At 46.3% G+C, this 21,958-nt stretch overlaps 1 protein-coding gene across 4 annotated transcripts in view; it reads left to right on the top strand.

The window, feature by feature from the left end:
* Positions 1-21,958, top strand: part of LOC128347441 (zinc finger protein 420-like) — a 94,148-nt gene that overhangs the window by 60,142 nt on the left and 12,048 nt on the right. For 2 of the 4 annotated variants that reach the window (XM_053302119.1, XM_053302118.1), the window contains 2 exons: positions 299-425; positions 6,732-10,935. In XM_053302119.1, coding sequence (XP_053158094.1) covers positions 299-425; positions 6,732-8,803 — 2,199 coding nt within the window. In that variant the 3' untranslated portion in view covers positions 8,804-10,935. Of the gene's footprint in view, positions 1-298; positions 426-6,731; positions 10,936-21,958 lie in introns of those variants that run through there. The other 2 variants (XM_053302123.1, XM_053302120.1) reach the window with 2 other exon arrangements.

Below are 21,958 nucleotides of genomic sequence, written 5' to 3'. Positions count from 1 at the left end.
GAAGCCATTTGCAGCCCAGCCGGCGAAGAGAGCGGACGGCAGGGAGTTCTCCCGCTGCCCGCTCTGAACTTTAGAGAGCGGGCAGCGGGAGAACTCCCTGCCGTCCACTCTCTTCGGAGGTTTCTGGGGCAGGCATGGGGTGGCTGACAGAGGCACCCAGCCACAGATATTTGGAGGTGCTCCCTGGACCTTGGAGGACTGGACTGGGCCCCCAAGGTCCGGGGGTTAGAGCACCTCTGTGTTATAGGGTTGGGGGGACTGTTTTCTGAGCTGTGAGTCCAATATGTTCTTGTTTCAGGGTGCCGTGTCCTTTGAGGAGGTGGCTGTGCATTTCACGGAGGAGGAGTGGGCTCTGCTGGATGCAGACCAAAGAGCCCTGCACAGAGCAGTCATGGAGGAGAATAGGCAGAATGTGGCTTCTCTGGGTAAGTCTTCCTCTTTCTCCAGAAATGACTGCTGCCTGCTTGTTTATCGGGACCCAGCATTCCTTGTGGGTGTGCAATTCTGGCAGGATTGTGGGGGCTCTCTGCTGGGTGGGGGAACACTTATCCAGCGGCCTGTGGTTGGAACTGCTGTTGCTGGAAGTGTTAGGCTTCGAGATCAGGGGCTTCTTGCTGGCTTTTATTTATTTATCTTACATTTTATATCCCGCTCTTCCTCCAAGGAGTCCATAGCGGTGTACTACATACTTAAGTTTCTTCTCACAACAACAACCCTGTGAAGAAGGTTCGGCTGCGAGAGAGTGGCTGGCCCAGACTCACCCAGCTAGTATCATGGCTGAATGGGGATTTTTTGAACTCAGGTCTCCTCGGTCTTAGTCTGGCACTCTAGCCACTACACCACACTGGCTTGCCTTGGGAGGATGTGGAATATTCTGAGAAAGTCCTTCTCTTCCCTGTGTTTGAGCCCTGCTGACTTTTCCACCAAGATTGCTTTTCCCACTTGAATTTCAAGCCAAACTGGGAGAACAGCAGCTTCCTTCTGGCATCGGACTGATGCTTTCTGCTTTCAGCAACACAGCATCACTGACTGGCTTTGGGGGCATTGGGATGGGACCCTCTGCCAGCTGGCACCCCTGTTTGGGTTTAGTGCTTTGGAGGCCATTGGGTGAAGCTGTGCAGGCTGCAGCCGAACCGTGCCCTGAAGCGGGACTTTGGATATGGAGAATGGGCCGGGAGGGTTGTGGAGAGAGCCGTGATGAGCTCCTTTGGCATCCTTCTGACCAGCTGATACATAAACTGTGGAGGATGAGCCTTAGTGGGGGGAAGAGGTGATTTGGCAGGTGGGCTCCACATCCTGAAGAAAATATTCCCAGTGAATAGCAGAGAAACTGATGCATTGAGCGGAATCTTGTCTGCACTGACTGGGAGCATCTCTCCAGGGTCTCTTGCACAGGACTTCTCAACCCTGCTACCCAAAGCCTAAACTGGGTGTGTGGAGGACTCAGTCTGGGGCCTTCTGAATACCTATGCTGTGTGTTATTTCTCTGTCCTGATGGCTCTCTGTTCTGTTTGTTTGTTTAACACACTTCTATACTGCCGAAACTCACGTCTCTGGGCAGTTTATAACAAGCATACGAAAAATTAAAACATTAGTTAAAATAAATGACAACAAAAAACTTAACAGTAGTTAAAACAAAATAAATGACATCGTTAAAGTTAAAACATTACAACAATTTAAATTTAAAACAACATTTTAAAACGATGCTAAAACTGTTAAAACAATATTTAATTTAAAGCCTGGGTGAATAGGTGAGTTTTTAAAGGTTTTCAGAGATGGGGAGGCTCTTCTTTCAGCAGGGAGCGCGTTCCAAAGCTCTGGGACAGCAGCAGAGAAGGCCCGTCCTCAAGTAGCCAGCAAACCAGCCGGGGGCAACTCAGATGGGCCTCTCCGGATGATCTCAATGGGCGGTGGGGTTCCTAACAACGAAGATGTTCTCTTAAATACCCAGGGCCCAAGCCGTTTAGGGCTTTAAAGGTTATAAACAGTCTCACCCAGGAGTAATTTAAAACAGAAGCCACACTATTAAATGGGCCCCCCCATACAAATACCTGGGCAAGGATGCCTGGCCCTCACCCTCGCTGTCCCCCGAAGCTGCTCCACCAAATGGGCAACCCCCTTTGGTGTCGCCCCTTTGATGGCAGGCCCACCACCACTGGCAGCACTCTCAATAGCCCTGAGCAGCAAGTTCTGGCAGATGGAAACCAGGTAACTGCCAAGTCAGCTCCTGTGGGCCCCAGTCCTGCAAAGCCTCACCACAGTCCAGAAGCTTGTCTTGGGGGGCAGATATTAAGAAGGGGGGGGCAGAAGCCGACTGGCAGGCACCTAGTCCCTCACCCTTGGGTCTGCCTGGGGGCAGATGTTCCTCCTCTTCTTCTGTCCTGCAGGCTACGTTTTGTTGAGATCTCTCTTGTAAACTTCTTCCATAGGGTTCTGATCAGCAATGGTGGGCTTATTGGATTATTCCATTATACTGGGAAACTATTCATTTGGTGGAGACAAAGGAACTGCTCGATCCTGTTTGCTGAGATGTAGGAACTGTACAAGGCAACTGTAAAATTCCCCCACTGGAGTTTAGGTAGTTTCACTCACCCTTGTTCCAGTGCCGGTCCGGTAGTCGCTGCCACCAGTGCTGTCCCTAGGGGTTCGTGGGGCTGGGGGCAAAACCGCATGTTTGGGGGGGCCCTTAACACTTCATAAAAATCAATAATATACATTGTATTACCAAGACATAAATATACACAGTTTAACGCATTTGCATCCCAAAATTCAAATTGGAAAGCATCATACCACCATCCATCCAAATTGTTCACAGAATGCCCATTGCTCCTCCATTTCAAAGGAAGAAAAGAATCCATCTCTTTCTGACACAACATTTTTTATCCTGCATTTCTATTCCGCTCTTCCTCCAAGGAACCCAGAGCAGTGTTCATGGTTACTTATGTCTTCATAGCCACCTTGTGAGGCAGGTTAGGCTGAGAGAGACATGACTGGCCCAGAGTCACCCAGGGAGATTCATGTTTGAACAGAGATTCAAACCCGGGTCTTCCTGGTCCTAGCCCAACACTCTAACCAGTGTTCCCTCTAATTTTTTAAATCAGAGAGTGGAAGGAGTTTTGTCCTGGGCATCAGTATCAGAGCAGTGTTTGCACATGTGAACTATTATATATAGATATATGGCATGCACGAATGCACACACACACACTCTCTCTCTCTCTCCATAAACATGGAAGGAAAGAAATGTATTTCACAATTCTATTTTATATCTAAAATGGGTTCTCCTGCCAGGCAGTATTTACTGGGAGGTGCTCCTTCCAGACAGTATTTACTTCACCAAAATAAGTCATCAAAAATATTAAATATAGGAACTTATTAAATACAAGTTCCTATATTTAATATTTTTGAATACTTATATTGATGAAGTAAATACTGTCTGGGAGAAACACCACCTATCACATCAATGGAATAATGCTGTAAAGTTGTGTGTCTCACTAAATAAACTCCAAGTAAGAATCTAACCCCTTTCGACAAAGAAATCATTATTTTAGGAACAACACTTATCAAAAATAATCTAAATATTATCTACAGAGAAGAAAAGCATGTCTTTGTAACTTTTATTTATTTATTTATTTTATTTTATTTTATTTATTTATTTATTTATTTATTGGATTAACATATTCTTATACCACCCAAAATTCATGTCTCTCGGCAGTTCACAACAAAACAAACAACCAAACAAAGAGAAAAAGTTAAAACATTAGTTAAAGCTAGCTGAACCCGCACAGAGCATCTGTGCGGTAGTACACTGAGCATCTGCCCTCTCGGCCCCCTCAACGCGGCCCTCTCGCTCGCGCTTTCGGCCTGCTGGCGGCCACTTTCCTTAAGCCCACTGGTGGACCAGCAGCAGCTGCTTCTCCTCAGGCCAACGGCTGGCCTGACAACAGCCGCCTAATCAACCCGGGCCTGCCACCACCTCCTCAAACCTTCTCTCTCCTGAGGCAGGTGGGGCTTGTCCCCCTCCCTGCCAGGCCGCTTCTCCCCCCGCCGCCACCGTGCCTCCTCCTAAGCCTGCCTGTGGCCTCCTCCGGGGCAGCGGGGTTTTGCCCACCACCCGTCTCCCTCTCTGCCTGCTTGCAAGCCAGGCAGCCATTTTTGGGTGGCCCTGCTGCCGCCATGTTGCTTCCTAAGCCTTTTGTCTGTCCCTCCCTGAGCAGTAGCTCCGCACCCACCTTTTCATTGGTCGTAGCTGTGGTGGAGGTGGGGCTTGCCAAACATCCCTACACATCCCCACATAGTTCTCTCCTCAGTCCTCCTTGAGAGAGAGAGAGAGAGAGAGAGAGATATGAAGACAAAAAGTAAAACACCAGTTAAAACAAGTAAATGATACAGCAAAAAAATCTAACAATTCAGTCCTTAAAACCTTTTAAATCATGTTAAAACTATTATAACAATATTTAATTAAAAGCCTGGGTGAATAAATACGTTTTTAAGACTTTTTAAAAGTTGTCAGAGATGGGGAGGCTCTTCTTTCAGCAGGGAGCGTGTTCCAAAGATTTGAGGTAGCAGCAGAGAAGTCCCGTCCCCAAGTAACCACCAAACGAGCCAGGGGCAACTGCAGACAGACCTCTCCTGATGATCTCAATGGGGCGGATCTCATAACAAAGAAGACGTTCTCTTAAATACCCAGGGCCCAAGCCATTTAGGGCTTTCTGGGTTATAACCAGCACCTTGTATTTTGCCCGAAAACTTATTGGCAGCAAGTGTAGATCTTTCAAAATGGGAGTAATATGGTCTCTCGAAGATGACCCAGAGACCAACCTGGCAGCCGCATTCTCTACCAATTGTACCCAGGGCAGCCCCACATAGAGTGCATTACATAAACCAAGTCAGGAGGTTACCAGCATATGTACCACTGTTCTGAGGTCACTTATCTCAAGAAACAAAGGTGGTGTATCAGCCGAAAATGGTAGAAGGCACTTCTGGCCACTGCCTCAGCCTGGGACACCAGGGAGAGGTTTGTGTCCAGAAGCACCCAAAGACTGCGTACTTCTTCCTTCTGGGGAAGTGTGACCCCATCCTTGGTAATATTATCAATGTCTTCCTAAAATTATTTAGTGTAGTTGTCTCATATATAAACAATCACCTTTCTTTCCATATTGTAATCTATGAGGACTTCCCGTATATGACATGGTTTATCTTCACCAAAAGCACTGATCATAACTACACCATTAGACAATTCAATGGAACTAACACTAAATGAAATGCAAGAATATCCAAGAACTCATACTACACATTTCTTATTACTTTCTCAAAGAATCACATTTGCTGACTCCAACTGGGAAGAAGGCAACGTGTTTTCTTTTCATGTTACAAGCAACAGAGACCTCACATTGTTCCAAAAGCAAGCAGCAAGCAGGTGTAGCAAGCTACTCCAGCCCAATTTTCTCTAAAAGCATCCTCTTCCCATGTGGGGTTGACCTCCTTGTCCTCAGGTGGTTATGGCTCCTCCACTGTGACAATGTTGGTGGGGTGAAATAGGAATCCGGTTAGCTTGGGGGAAGCAGACATGAGGAGGCAGGAAGGTCAGAAAAGACAGCAGAGAAGGGGGAAGATAGATTTGGAACTAGGACGGAAAGACGAGAGAAGAGAAGAGAGGAAGAGCAAGGGGGAGGGGAGCCCCAAGAGGAAAGTGCTGTGAATGTAGCAATGGGGCATGCAGGAGAAGGGCAAGGGGCAGTTGGGGTCCAGAGAGCAGTCCAAACAGCCACCAAAAGCTGCGCCCTAAACTCTTAACTCCAGAGGAGTCCCACAAGGTGCAGAGAAAGAAGGAAAGAAAACTATTAAGTAGCTAACAATAACACCAGAAATAGTAAGGATGAAAAAATAAAAGAGAAATGAGCAGGGAGATGAAGAGGAGGAGGAGGAGGAAGGGGGCAAGGAGAAAGAGAAAGGAAAGGGGGCTGAGCGGGAGGTGAGAGAGGGACCTGAGGGCGGCTGTTTGGCTCCAGTCAACTGCGGCTCCTGCCTGCTGGTTGTTACTGCCTCCTGCTTGTCCTCCGTCACGACTGTCTGTCTATCTCCTGAGTGGCGATGGCTCACGTGTGCAAGTGCGTGCTCGCACAGCACAGGTGCAGTCTGAATGGTAGCAGTCAGCCTCACTTCCTCTTCGTGGCTTCAGAGTGATACTTACAGCAGCAGGGGAAAAGATTTTATGGGGGAAACGACATGCAGCAGCCATCCCAAGCGCATGGGGAGACTGCGTGGCTGCTGGAATGGGCTGAGCGGGGAGCCACACCTCTGTGTTCACTCCCTCAGCCACACAGCTTAGAGCCCCAAGCCGGATGTTCAGGACAGCAGTGTGACAGAAGCTAAGGACGGCCCTGGCTGCCACCACTCTCCGCTGGATTAGGGAATTGGTGAGGGGCAGGTCCGGTGGATGCTGTGAAGGTGGAGCTCCCCCGTTTAGGATAATGGAGGCCAACTCCCATCATGCACTGGTTTCCTTCACAGCAACCCATTCAACTTCACGGCTGGGTGGGAAGCCAAATCCAAGTTTCCATAGGTCACCTTTCTACACCACACCATTCTTCATTTAATGTCAATACTGGAGATGGCTTTCATGATTTACTTCGTGTTCCGAAGTCCGCTTTGTCATTGGCTTTAATGCTTGATTTGACTCTTCTTTTCTATCTGCAATCTATACTATGCTTCTTTCTCTCTCTCTATCCTAGCAGGTGATGGCTGGAAAATCAAGACTGAAGGAGAAGCATGCAGGTCACTAGTAGAAAGAGCAAGATGTAAAAAGAAAAGACAACAGAGAAAAGCAACAAAAGAAAACCATGAAAGGAAGAATGAATCTCTTCCTGTTCATGCTGGTGACTGCCAAGAAACACCAATCCCAGAAGAAATAGAGAAGGGAAAGCAAAAGAGGAAGCCCCTCTCTTGTGAGAAAAGCATTGGTTATAAATTGTGGCTGAAATGTCACTGGGGAAAGAAGAGAAGGGAGAAGAAACCATTTAAGTGCTTGGTGTGTAGAAAGAGCTTCAATAAGAACTCAAATCTTAGACAACATAAAAAAATTCACACAAGAGAGAAACCATTTAGATGCTTGGAGTGTGGAAAGAGCTTCAGTCGGAGATCAGGTCTTAGGAGCCATCAAATAATCGACACAGAAGAGAAAGCATTTAGATGCTTGGAGTGTGGAAAGAGCTTAAGTCGGAGATCATGTCTTGGGAGCCATCAAATAACCCACACAGAAGAGAAACCATTTAGATGCTTGGAGTGTGGAAAGAGCTTTAATCATGGTTCACATCTTAGAGAACATCAAAGAATTCACACAGGAGAGAAACAATTTAGATGCTTGGAGTATGGAAAGAGCTTCAATCTCAGTTCACCTCTTAGAGAACATCAAAGAATTCACACAGGAGAGAAACCATTTAAATGCCTGGAGTGTGGAAGGAGCTTTATTCAGAACTCACATCTTAGACAACACCAAGTAATGCATACAGCGGAGAAACCATTTAGATGCTTGGATTGTGGTAAAAGCTTCAATAATAGCTCAAATCTTAGGAGACATCAAAGAATTCACACAGGAGAGAAACCATTTACATGCTTGGAGTGTGGAAAGAGCTTCAGTTGGAGATCAAGTTTTCGAAGCCATCAAATAATCCACACAGTAGAGAAACAATTTAGATGCTTGGAGTGTGGAAAGTGCTTCAATCATGGTTCATATCTTAGAAAACATCAAAGACTCCACACAGTAGAGAACCCATTTAGATGCTTGGAGTGTGGAAAGAGCTTCAGTAACAGCTCATGTCTTAAGAGACACCAAAGAATTCACACTGGGGAGAAACCATTTAAATGCTTGGAGTGTGGAAAGAGCTTCTATCATGGTTCATATCTTAGACAACATCAAATAATTCACACAGGAGAGACACCATTTCGATGCTTGGAGTGTGGAAAGAGCTTCATTCAGAGCTCACATCTTAGACAACATCAAAAAATTCACACAGGAGAGAAACCATTTAGATGCTTGGAGTGTGGAAAGAGCTTCATTGTTAGTTCAAATCTTAGAGAACATCAAAGAATTCACACAGGAGAGAAACCATTTAAATGCATGGAGTGTGGAAAGAGCTTTATTAAGAACTCAGTTCTTAGAGGACACCAAGTAATGCATACAGGGGAGAAACCATTTAGATGCTTGGTTTGTGGAAAGCACTTCAGTCAGCGCTCAAGTCTTAGGAACCATCAAATAATCCACACAGGAGAGAAACCATTTAGATGCTTGGAGTGTGGAAAGAGCTTCAAACGAAGTCCAGACCTTAAGACACACCAAAGAATTCACACAGGAGAGAAACCATTTAGATGCTTGGAGTGTGGAAAGAGTTTCAACCAGAGATCACAGCTTAGAGAACACCAAGGAAGTCACACAGGAGAAAAACCATTTAGATGCTTGGAGTGTGGAAAGAGCTTCAGTAACAGCTCATGTCTTAAGAGACACCAAAGAATTCACACTGGAGAGAAACCATTTAAATGCTTGGAGTGTGGAAAGAGCTTCAAACAAAGTTCAGACCTTCAGAAACACCAAAGAATTCACACAGGAGAGAAACCATTTAGATGCTTGGAGTGTGGAAAGAGCTTCAGTCAGAGCTCAAGTCTTAGAGGACATGAAAGAATTCACACAGGGGAGAAACCATTTAGATGCTTGGAGTGTGGAAAGAGCTTCAGTCAAAGAGGAGGTCTTAAGAAACACCAAGGGATTCACGCAGGAGTTCAAGTATTTCAGATGGAGCTCACATCTTAAGAATCACCAAGGAATTCACACAGGAGAGAAACCACGTAAATGGCTGGAGTGTGGAAAGAGCTTTAGTCAGAGTTCAGTCCTTGCAAAACACCAAGGAATTCACAAAAGAGAAAAATGATACATATGCCTATAGCGTGGAAAGAGCTTCAATCCTAGCTCCCACCTTACCCAAGATGAAAGAATTCACACCTGAAAGGATATACATGTTTTTCATGTAGATAGAGCTTCCATCTCACTTCCCCTTCCCAAAGATGTTGTTGAGGAGAGTGGAGCAGAGACTTTCTGGCCACCCTTCTCCTCTCCCCCACTTCCGAAAGAAGAAGGGTGGGGACAGAGGAGCTGTGGTGGGCAACAGTGTTCCCTCTCATGTTTAGAATCAGTGAGCGGAAAGAGTTTTGCTGTGGTGGGCAGAAGCATCAAGTCAGTGTGCTCACAGAACTCTTTCTCACTTACACACAGACCCACACATGAGTTACTGACTATTGCGCAAAAGCAATGTTTGCATGTTGGGAAGGAGGCTACATTTAGAATGCTTCTTCCTGCCATTTAGTTCCCAATGTGCAAAGTATGTGGGTTAATCATACATTCATTCAGTCATGTCAGCTGGCAGTTGTTGTTAATCTCAGGTTTACCATCCCAGTGAGATCTAGCCTGGTAATCTCTAGGCTTGACTACTGTAACGCGCTCTACCTGGGGTTGCCTTTGTACATCGTTTGGAAACTTCCCTTGGTTCAAAATTCAGCAGCTATATTGGACTCTTGGGTGTGTCAGAGAGACCATCTTATGCCTGTTTTAAAGCAATTACATTGGCTACCAATAGGTTTCTGGGGCAAATAGAAAGTGTTTGTTATTACCATTAAAGCCCTAAACAGTTTACGGCCAGGTTACCCAGGAGAGCACCTACTTCTGCATGATCCCCATCGTACATCGAGAGAGGTCCGTCTCTGGATGCCGCTGATCCGTCTGGCAGTGACGGGAGTGGGCCTGCTCTGTTGTCACTCCTTGGCTGTGCAATGTTCTCCCTGTAGATGAGGGCTGATCAAATTCAACCCTCTTGCAGATGTTGGCCTACAATTCCCATAATCCCTGACTGGACCACTGTTGCTGGGGATTATGGGCATTGTAGTCCAAAAACAGCTGGGGGGCTTAATTTGAGCAGGCCTACTGTAGACGTTCAAGGTTTAACATCTTTGCCACCCTTCAAAAGAGCCTTTAAGACACATTTTTTCAGCCAGGCTGTTTGTTTTACATTGTGTTTTTCTTGTCTTTATTTTCATGAACTGCCTAGGACCTTTGGAGGTAGGTGGTATATAAAATACATATAATAAGAGTGAGGAGGCAGGACTACAGATGGGGTATGCCCATGTCAGTGGCCGCTCCTCTGGTCACTTCCCCTGCTTAGTTTCATAATAAACATATGGCATGTAAAGCTTAGGGAAACCTACGTTATGAGGTCATTTGGAATGATTCCATTTTTAAAGGAGCTGCAGACATAGAAACTGAGTTGCTGGTATTTTCACACTGACAAGTCTGTTCCGTAGCTGAAGTATGTTGGTGCCACTCTCCCCGCTGTGTTTCAAGGCAGTGAACACTCTCCTTGCTGCTCAAGTTAGTTTCTCTGAATGGGAAGTCAACTGGATCCCCCTGGATGGGAAGCCAAAGGACTGGAGCCCCCTGGTGCTGCCCAGAGACAGCTGCTCCCAGCGTAGACATCCCCGCATAGTTCCTCCTCACATCTCCAGGGCCAGTTGGGGCCCTTCTATTGGCCCCAGAGTCCACAGGGACAGCTGGGAAGGCATGTGGGGATGTTGGGAAAGCATATGGGGACACTAGACATTACAGATAGCCCACAGGAGTTCCCAGCCAGTTCCATGGGCCCCTGTGGTGCCCGGAATGTGGGAAACAGCCAAGGAATGATGACCCACTCTGGGAACAGCTGCCTCCACCTAGCAGCAGGAGGGAGCTGCAGATTCATGAGAATGGAGGGTCCTATGCAGAACCCTAATGGGTACCTTAAAATTAGCAACTATGGGGATGTCCCAGAATGTCCACCATGGATTTCCAAGAGAAGATATACCTAAGGAAACGTTGTTAAAATAATGCAATAAACTCTCTTTCTCTTTTTGTGTGTGGTTTAAATGCCAAAGAATTCTCTCTTATTTATATCTGTATTTTTAAAAAATGCATATACCCTGTCTCAATTAGTCTTACAACAGTTCTTTTTGCTTATCTCTGCAAATTGGCTGCATGCATGTATAATGCAGTTTTCATGTCTTGATTTATAATAAGTTTTAGAACATGGCCAATCTGGAAAACAGTTGATGCTGCTATGAATCTCTCTCTCGAGCCCCACCCCCATCCTTCGCTAGAGCCGGGGTTCCTTGCCTTGGTCCCTAGATGTGGTTGGATGGTGACTCCAAGCGTCCCCAGCCACAATGGCCTTTGGACTGCAAAGAGCTGCAAGAGTTGAGCCACTTCCAAGCAGGGGAAGGGGGAGGTTTTGTATCCAGTGGCACCCATCGGGGGATCAAGGGAGCAGAAAAGATCCATGGTTATTTCCCCTGCAGTCCTTGAAACTGGAGGTGCCAGGTAGTGTCGAAGCTCAAGATGTTCCCCTTAGCTAAGCAGGGTCTTCCCTAGTTTGCATTTGGATGGGATACTATGTGAGCACTTTAATATATCCCTCTTAGGGGATGGGACCATCTTTGGTGGTAGAACCTCTGCATGCTTGCATGCAGAAGGTCCCGGGTTCTATCCCTGGCATCTCCATGCAGGACTGGGAGTAACTCCTGCCTGCAACCTTGGAGATCTGCTACCAGACAGTGTAGACAACGCTGAGCTAGATGGACCAATGGCCATCCAAGGAATAGTCTTCCTAGTAGCTTCCTAGGTCATCCTATAACAAGGTCTCCCCCAATGTGTTCATGGGTCAATAGGATGCACAGTCTGCTGCTGGCATAACGGCTGTGCTACTACCCTCATCAGAGGGAGTCCTGGCAGCCTTGCACAAACAAGAGCACCCTCGCACAATCCCTCCGGTGCTCCCTTTCATAAGTGCCGCAGTCTCAGAACAGGAGTTGTGTTGGTGGAAGATGCTGCAGCACGTCAGCCATGGTTTGGGCCCAAGCCATTGGCTGAGATCCTCACTCAATGGGTCAATATTACTACTTGGGAGTTGCTCTAAAGGGGCTGCTAAATTATAGTAGAACTTCCTCTATTAAATTGAGTCAGGATATGTCAGCTATTGTCAGCATCTGACCCCCAGGGAAGCCATATTCTTCAAGAACTTAGAAACAAGTTCTGTAACCCTATTTTCATAACGATACTGGGGCTATTCTCACAATTAGGAAAATCCCAGCCCGATTTTTGTGATTGTAAGAACCACCGGGCTCGCAGCTGGGCCCGGTGGTTCTGGAGCAGCTAACCCGCTCCTGTAGCATGCCCCTTAGCCTAGGTTCGCGGAGCTGTTCGTGAGTAGCTGCGCCAACGCACCATGGCTACTTGTGAGTAGACCCCGGCCGGAAACCTTACATGCAGCCTTACATGCAGCCTCCTGGCTTGGGGGTCTCCCCAATATGCCCTGCGTGCTCGCACAGGGCATACTGAGGCTTCCGGGGGCCGTGGGGCCGCTGAGCTCCCCACCCCCCGCTGGCTCCATCACGGAGCCGGCAACTGTGTGGGCGGCCAATCCAGCCACCCAGGGCTCCCTGCCCGCTCTTCTGCAGGGAGAGCGGGCTTAGACCGCTCTCCCCACAGTTTTTACAAAAGCGTGTCTCACGGATCGTGAGACCCTCATTCTTTTTATAGTTCTTTGCCCCCTGCTAACTGGGCAAAGAGGCACCTTTTATCATGGTGATTCTCTTTATTTAGCAGGGGGAGAGTAACTGGCCCTATCCACCCCCAGCACAGTACTTCCAGTGACTGTTGCTGGTGTGTGTCTTATGTTTCTTTTTAGAATGTGAGCCCTTTGGGGACAGGGAGCCATCTTATTTGTTTGTTATTTCTCTTTTTGTTCCCTGAGCCATTTTTGGAAGGGAGGTATAGAAATCGAATTATGATGATGATGATGATGATGATTTCTAGTAGTCTGTCAAACCTTATCAACAACAACAACCGTTCCAGCACGTTTAAAGAATTCATTCTGAATGGTAATGTGATGGTGGGACAGGTTAGGACAGACATTTCACGTAAAAATGGCTCCTTCGTCTCCTGAATTAGCAGCCAAACCATGGACGAGGCTCCCGACCATTTGTACAATTTTGAATCCTTCCTGTTTTTCTGCTGGTGCTCCCTGGATTCTCTTGGATCCACTCTAAACTTATTTTGCCTTTCTCCCAGCATGTAGGACCTGCAACAAAATGGAGCACCAGCTTAAACGGAGTGCCCACCTTTAGGAACCCCAATGTGACCGTATTATTATTATTATTATTATTATTATTATTATTATTATTATTATTATTATTTTCTTGTTTACACCGTCAGACAGGTGTTATTGACTGGTTTGTTTTATCCAGACATCGAGTCCTTCCCAAGGACCTGGGATGGCTGGATTTTATCATCAATACTGTTGGTTATTATAGATATCGTCGCAAATTATAGGCTGTTCCCAGTAAAGCTGCTTTTTGTAATTGGCTGGTGGTGATTTCTGTGGCCGCTATGGTGTTGAGGTGCTCTTCAAGGTCTTTTGGGACTGCACTCAGGGCGCCAATTACCACTGGGATTATTTTGGTCTTCTTCTGCCACAGCCTTTCAATTTCAATATGTAGATCTTTGTATTTGGTGATTTTTTCTATTTCTTTTTCTTCTATTCTGCTATCCCCTGGTATTGCTATGTCGATTATTTTAACTTGTTTTTCTTTCTTCTCGACTACAGTGATATCTGGTGTATTGTGTGGCAGATGTTTGTCTGTTTGTAGTCGGAAGTCCCATAATATTTTTACATCTTCATTTTCTTCAACTTTTTCAATTTTATGGTCCCACCAATTCTTGGCTACAGGTAGCTTGTATTTTTTGCAGATGTTCCAGTGTATCATCCCTGCTACCTTGTCATGCCTTTGTTTGTAGTCAGTCTGTGCGATCTTCTTACAACAGCTGATCAGGTGGTCCACTGTTTCATCTGCTTCTTTACAAAGGCGGCACTTGCTGTTTGTTGTGGATTTTTCGACTTTGGCTCTTATTGCAATTGTTCTTAGTGCCTGTTCTTGTTCAGCCAGTATTAAACCCTCTGTTTCTTTCTTCAAGTTGCCATTCTTAAGCCATTGCCAAGTCTTGGTGATGTCTGATTTTCCACTTATATTGTGTAAATATTGACCATGCAGGGGCTTATTTCTCCATTTTTCTGCTCGGTTCTTGACTTGTTCTTTCTTGTAGGCCTGTTTTGTTTCATTGGTGTTGAATAGTTTCTCGTTCTTGACCATTTCAAGTGCATCTTCTTCACTGTCCCTTATATATTCTTCAAGGCCTCTTTTCTCCTCCTCTACTGTTTGATGGACTTGCAGCATTCCTCTTCCACCTGAGCTGCGAGGGAGGTAGAGCCTATCTACATCACTGCGGGGATGCAGAGCATGATTGATGGTCATGATTTTCCTGGTCTTACGATCTAGCGTCTCTAGCTCTGCCTGGGTCCAGTCTATTATTCCTGCAGTGTATCTAATAACAGGTATAGCCCAGGTGTTTATGGCTTGTATGATGTTCCCGCCATTGAGTTTGGACTTGAGGATTTTTCAGACTCTCCTGATGTATTCACTTCCAATTTTTCTTTTAACTTCAGTGTGTGCGATGTTATCAACCTGGAGAATGCCCAAGTATTTGTAAGGTTCTTTCTCTTCCAGGTTCTTGATGTTGCTTCCATTGGGCAGTTCTATTCCTTCTGTTTTTCTTATTTTCCCTCTGTTCATTATTAATGCAGCACACTTGTCTAGTCCAAACTCCATTGCTATATCGCTACTGAATATACGGACAGTGTTTAGCAGTGATTCGATTTCTGACTGGGACTTTCCATACAACTTCAGATCGTCCATGTACAGCAGATGGTTGATTTTACTTGATGTTTTAGATGTTTGGTATCCGAGGCTTGTTTTGTTTAGTATTTGTGAAAGTGGGGTCATGGCGATTACAAACAACAGAGGGGATAGTGAGTCCCCTTGGAAAATGCCTCTTCTAATGCTAACCTGTCCAAGTGCCTCGCCATTGATTGTTAACTGTGTACTCCACATGCTCATTGCTTTTTTAATAACTATCTGAATGTTTTTGCTGACACCAGTTGTTTCTAAACATTTTAGTATCCATGTGTGAGGCAATGAATCGAAGGCTTTCTTTTAGTCAATCCATGCAACACTTAGATTTGTTTTTCTTCTCTTGCAGTTTTCTAAAATCATTTTGTCAATCAGCAGCTGGTCTTTTGTGCCTCTGGTGTTTGGGCAATTTCCTTTCTGTTCAACTGGAAGCTGTTTGTTAGTTAATAAGTGTTGCATCACTTCATCTGCTATTATTCCAGTTAATAATTTGAACATGGTTGGCAGGCAGGTTATCGGTCTATAATTACTTGGAACTGCACCTTTTGCTGGGTCTTTCATTATGAGATGAGTTTTCCCAGTTGTTAGCCATTGTTCAATATCACCGCCTTTCATAATGTGATTGAACTGTTTTGATAGTTGTTTATGAAGGCTTGTTAGGTGTTTAAGCCAGAAGCCATGCAGTTCGTCGTCGCCTGGCACAGTCCAATTTTTAATTTTCTTTGCTCTTTCACTTATTAATTATGGTGTTATTATTAGATCTTGCATTTGTTGGTTACATTTTTTGACCTCTTTCATCCAGCCTGCTTTTTTATTATAATCTATTGGATTGTCCCATAATTTCCCCCAGAATTGCACTGTTTCTTCTTTATTTGGTGTTTCTACGTTTCTTGCAGTTTCTCCTTCTATGCTTTGGTAGAAATGTCTCTGATTCGACTGGAATTGGAGATTCTGCCTGTGTTGTGTAATTCTGGCTTCATATCTGCTAATCTTCTTTGACACTGCTGTTATTTGCTGCTTTATTATTTCCAGGACTTCTCTAATTTTCCTTGAATCTAGGTGGTATTTTTGGATCAAATACTGTTTGGTGTTTTCATTCTTCAGCTTCTTGTCTTTCATATCTTTCAATTTACTAGCATCTGATCTAAGCCTGGAGATTTTATTTTCTAATCGAATCTTCCATTTAGGTGATGTACTGCTTTCTTTTTTTACAGGTCCACTGATCTTATATCCGAGCTCTTGTGTTGTTATTGTTGCTGCACTGTACATTAGTTGGTTTGTTTCTTGCAAATTATTGGTTGTTATTTCTGCAAGTGCAGCATTGACATCTTTTAATGCCTGAGCAAGTTGTTTTTTGGCAACTGTTTTTAGAGCGGGAAGTCGAACCCTGGTGGTTGTTTGGTTCATGTGCTCAGTTATTTTTTGCTTTAGTTCTTGTTGCTTTTCTGTTAAATGGCATTTGGGTTTTTGAGGTGAAGGCAAAGGGGAGGTTGCCTGGTTTTGATTTTGAAACAGTTCAGCAACGGTGGTATCCTCTATTTCCAACACCTCCTCCATCTGCGCCTGAGCAACTGCTTCAGTTGATGGTAATTCTTCTTCCATATCTTGAGCCTGTGTTGCTCTTTGCAGTTCTTCCAGCTCAACTCCTGTGAATACTTTATTTCTTATTATGAATCTTCTCTGGTCTGCTAGCCTTTGTTCTGTTATTTCTGTATCTGGATGCTTCTCTTTCTAAATTTGGTACATTCTTTTTAAATAACCTCTTCTAGTTGGATTACACTTGTAATAGCAGATCATTATTTCCTTGTTGGCATTTTTTGTATATATTTTTTCGGTTAAGCGACGTTTCTTCCAGTAGCTTTACTGTCTCCAGCCCTGGTTGCTCAACTGAAGATCCTGAGTCCTGTAGCCCACTTGCCACCAGATGTCCAGGGACTATAGCACCTGGCAAGGTCCTTGTTGACCCGGGCGATGACCAATCCGGTATAGATTTATTAAAATTACGTCTCACCATATTGTTGATGGAATAATAATAATAATAATAATAATAATAATTCTATACCGCCTTGGAGTTTTCTTTTAATGAAAAGCGGTATAGAAATGTAAAAATAAATAAATAAAAATAAATAAGCCCCATGGCCCTTTAGGGCAGTAGCCAAGCTGGCACTGGCCAGGGGCGCAGAGGTTATGGGGTGCCGTTGAGTTCCCTTCACAGCTGACAGAGGATATGTTTAAAATGGGGTTCAGCACTACCCTGAACACACTGAATTATTCAAGGTTCCCACCTCCTCCTATCCCGGGAGAATGAACAGGACAAACCCCCATTGGCCCAGAGAGTCGGAGACTTCTACAGCTGCAGCAATGGGACAAGAAGGTGGTTGGCTCTTTGGCGAGGAGCAGGTAGTGGGGTTTTTAAGTAGCAGTACTGATTGAAGAAGAGTGCGGGGCGGGACGGAGGGGTGGCTAGGGGAAGAGCTGCCCAGGTGGAAGCCCCAGGGGCGAGGGGAGAGCCCAGGGTGGCTCCCTGAAAATAGTAGCTGGTGGGATTCAGAGCTGAAAGGGCTCACAATGTAGAGAATGCTGAACATTGCCCAAAGGGACACATGCTTGCCAATAGCAACCATGGAAGATCACTGCTTGCCAACAGGAAGCAATTTAAGTTCAACACTTGCCATTAGGGAACAATAGGGAGATCTGTTGGAGGTTGTAATTTCCCCGTGATGGGTTTTGTGATTAATTTGCAGAGCATTGAAGAACTTACCCATTCCAGTTACAGAGTAGAATGCAGAATTTAGTTGTTGCAGCTATTTAGAGAGATTCTTGTAGAATTAAAATACTAAGTAGATTTATTGGTGAAGTACACTTTGGATAGGAAAGACCTAATGCTATCTAAAGACTACATAATGAAGAGAGAGAGAGAGAGATATGTTCCCATCTGCTCTGCTCTCTAAGAGGAAAGGAAGGTATTCTGACTCATTACAGGAAATGCCTGAGTGAGGAGTCATATCAGGGGTCATAGAGTAGAGACAGATAGGAACAACTAGTGTGACCCTCACTCACTATCTGTGCTCTAACTGCCCCTAATGGTCATCAGCCTAGTCAGTGCAAAAGGTCTATGCACTGGAACACCATCTCCCAAAATTCAATTCAGTTTATTATGATCAAAGATCAGCACACAGTTCACAAATCCAGTTACATGAGTCCCCAAAATACTCGATATCAGTGCATGCATATATATACATACACATAAAATATACAATCTATATTATTATTTCTTCAAGATGGGCCATGCGTGGCAACGTGGTAGGAAGGAGGTGATTGGCTGAGTTTGCAAGCAGAAGCACCTGATTGGGCAGTGGGGATTCCATGTGCAGATAGGGAGATGGACCCTGTGAGAGCAGAAGCACCATGGTGATTGGGCAGTGGGGATTCCCTATGCAGATAAGGAGGAGGGGCCTGTGATGGTTAAGGTCAGTTGGAATGCAGCTGTTACTGGTCGGAAGATGTTCTGGATATAAAAGGATAGCAGGCAGAGGTCTGCAAAAAGACAGGTGGAGAGGGAGGAAAGAGCCCCTTCAGGAGAGGGAGGATGCCGTTGTGTAAATGAACAAAGTCTGTTAAGGGCAAGGGACAGGCCTGAGCCTGTCAGCAGCCTGACAGGGGAATTAGTGGCAATGGTGGCACTGGCAGCAAGGAAGGGTCCAGGCAACCACTGCTGCTGTTTGGGGCTACTGAGGCCATTGTAAGAGGGAGGCAGTCAGGCAAGGGATGGGCCTGCACCTGTCAGCGGCCTGAGGCGAATGAGTGGCCATGGTGGTGGCAGCAGGAGCAGGAGTGCAGCTCAGGTGAGGGTGGGAAGATCTCTGAGGTGAGGGGAGCAATCAAGTACTAACGCCCAGATGCTCTAGAGTGTGCAAGAGTTCCAACATTGAATTGGAGAGAAACAATGGCGGCGGTCAGGATGCAGAGATGCAGGGCCGGCAGGCAAAGTCCCGCCGGCCAGGAAGAAGAGGCGGTGGCGGGGAGAAATGATGGCGGCTGTGAGTAGGTGGGCCAACCACCTCCTTGTCCCGTTGCTGCAGCTGTAGAAGTCTCTGACTCTCTGGGCCAATGGGGGTTTGGCCTGTTTATTCTCCAGGGACAGGAGGAGGTGGGAACCTTGAATAATTCACTGTGTTCAGGGTAGTGCTGAACCCCATTTTAAACATATCCCCTGTCAGCTGCGTAAGGAACCCAACAGCACCCCTAAACCTCTGCAAAGCCCTACCAGCTGGGAGTAGAAGGTGGGAGGCCTTGGTGGGATGGCCTGGCCTTGGCCTGCCCAATGGGGAGAGCTGCAGGGGGGGAACTAGTGAGTGAGGGAGCAGCGGGGGGGATAGCGAGTGAGCTGCGGGGGGAGAGCGAGCGAACTGTGGGGGGGAGAGCAAGCGAACGAGCTGTGGGGGAATGTCACAGGCTCAGTACACAACTGCACAGATGCTCTGTGCGGGGTCAGCTAGTTAATAACTATTACAGAAAATATAAAATGGAATAAGATGACAAAATAAAAACAAGACAAATTAAGAGCCTCCGACAAAACATGGGTGGGTCTTAATTGCAGCTCTACAGAATTTGGCCACCAGAGATGCGTGACATCGGTATACTTATCAGAAAGAAATAAGTTTATATAAAACTCATCAGAATTATTTGGATATGTAAAAACAAGAGGAGCAATAAATCTAAGATGCAGATCATGATAAAATGCGCAATACAAAAGCACGTGACCTACTGGTTCAACATCGCCATTCCCACAAGGACGCAATCTCTCAGAAAAAGGAACCCTCCTAAATCTACCCTCTAATACCACAGAGGGCAACACATCCATCCGGGCTAGCCTCAGGGCCCTTCTGCGGGTTGGATATGTCAGATTATACAGAGAGTTGGCTGGTTTTTGCAAGGGCTTCACTGCTCCAAGCCACCTGTAGCTTGATGGCTGACCTAAATCTATCTGGTGTCCCATATCAATAATACGCTGCTTAAGGATCACTCTGGCATTATCATAGCCGGGGGGGGGGGGAGTTGGCAGGGTAGAATTCTATTGACTGTCCATATACCTTAAATTTTGTTCCCTATTGGCATTCCTAGGTTTTCTATTGTTGGCTATTGGTAAGTAGGCATTCTCTGTTGGCAAGTGGTTTAGTACCACCTTGTTGGGGGATTGAGCAGGGGGGAGATTAACATGAAACAAGGGTTTAAACATGGATGCCATTGAATGGAAGGAATGGCGGATGAGGTGGAAAAGGAAGGCTTGGGTGGTCTTGGTCATACACACAGAGGTGCTTCTTCGGATCGTTCCAAACATTTTGCATTATCTTGTTGGAGCCTTATACAGCCCTATAAGGTAGGCGGTGATACTGTAAGGTAGAGGAGAGATGGTCTTGTGGGAGGAAACATGACTTGTCCCCTTAGCTAAGCAGGGTCTGCACTGGCTGTGTATGAATGGGAGACTACATGTGAGCACCGTAAGATCTTCCCCTCGGGATGGAGGATGGAGCTCCTCTGGGAAGAGCAGAAGGTTCCAGGTTCCCTCCCTGGCATCTCCAAGGAAGGGCTGAGAGAGATGCCTGCCTGCAACCTTGGAGATTCTGCTGCCACCCAGTCTGTGTCGACAAAACTGAGCTAGATGGACCAAGGGTCTGACTGAGTATACAGCAGCATCCTATGTTGTTGCCATCTACTGAGCATGCTCCTTCTTCTGACTGTGTTCTGCCACCCACCCACCCACCCCGCCCTCAAATATATATTAGGCTCGATTAAGAAACATCCAGATGTTGAAGATGAAAACAGGACTATGGGTGATCCTCTAGCGGCAAGGATCTGGAGTGCATGCCACCAATGCACCTCAGGACAGAAACAGGGGGGAACAAGGCAAGAGGCATAAATTCAACAGGCAGAGCCCATCCTGGTGCTTCCAAATAGGAAGCTGTATCTGTTGCATTTCTACCTCTCGCGTAGATGCTACCCTGGTGGTGTTGGTGCGGCCGGTGCGGGTGCGGGGGGAGTTTCAGTCCAATGGCATAGTCCTGGTAAAGACTGAGAGTTAACAAGTCTTTTTCCCGATGTAAACATTTTTTTCTCTTCTGAAGGGAAAGCCTGGAAGGAAGCCCCTGTTTCACTGCCGACTGAGATGCCAGCAAAGAGTTAAGGTGAGAGAGACGTGAATCCTAGAGAAGGCAAAAGGGATCGTGATTGGCCACACTCTCTTCCTGCCCCGCCCTCTTCGCTGTGGAAGAGGAGGACTTCCGGGGTCATTTCCTGCAAGGAACCCCACCCCTACCTGGGAGGAGAGGAGGAGGAGGGTGATGAAGGCCAAGGAATCGGGAGGAGTAAGTGGGTGGGAGACCAAAGCCCAGGAGGTGAGTGGGGGGGAGAAGGGGGGAAGAAAGTCTCCCCCAAGCAGCCCCCCCACTTCAGCTCATGGGGAGGTGGCCTGTGTGGGGCTGATGATCCCTCTGCAGTTCCTCCCAAGCCGAGACAAGCTTCTTTGCAAAAGGAGGAGGCTTTGAGGAGACAGAAGCCAGTTTTCCAGCTGCTTGCCCTCAATAGCTCTGTGGGGTCCTAACAGGAAAAACAGACAGTGGTTCCTGGAGGAGGAGGAGGAGGAGGAGGAGGAGGAAAGGGGGAGAAGCAGATGTGGCTGGAATTTTGGGGAGGAAAGAGGGGTGGGGGAGAGAAGGGTGTTGTGGGCAGCGGGGGACACACAGCCAGCCTTTTCGGGGAGGAGATTCTGCATTGGTCTGTGACTTGCAAAGCAAGGAACCTCCTTCCATCCTGCAGGGGCCCTTTAGGTTTGGAACCTTTTCTATAAAGGGAAGCCTCTGTAAGGAGCCCGAATAATCCCCTTTCCTTAGTGAAATGCCTCCACGACTTGGGGGTGTCCTACTTCAAGCACAGAACCACGTTTTTGCTTTGCAGTACTCAGTGGCTTCATCCATTACAGCAGTTCCTGCTGCAAGGACCAGTCTGTTGGTGAAACAACTTTGGCCTTCTTGGAGGCTGCCTCTGGAGCAAGGAATTGGAGATGGCAATGCAAGACTCAGGTGGCCCAGAGACCATCAAGGCTGGGAGCGGTGAGGAATTCTGGGAAAGGACTCTGCAGGAA

The sequence above is a fragment of the Hemicordylus capensis genome, chromosome 2 (assembly GCF_027244095.1).
Source record: "Hemicordylus capensis ecotype Gifberg chromosome 2, rHemCap1.1.pri, whole genome shotgun sequence".
NCBI classification, from domain to species: domain Eukaryota; kingdom Metazoa; phylum Chordata; class Lepidosauria; order Squamata; family Cordylidae; genus Hemicordylus; species Hemicordylus capensis.
The sequence above is the reverse complement of the archived record's forward strand: the minus strand, read 5'-3'. Positions and strand labels throughout refer to the sequence as shown.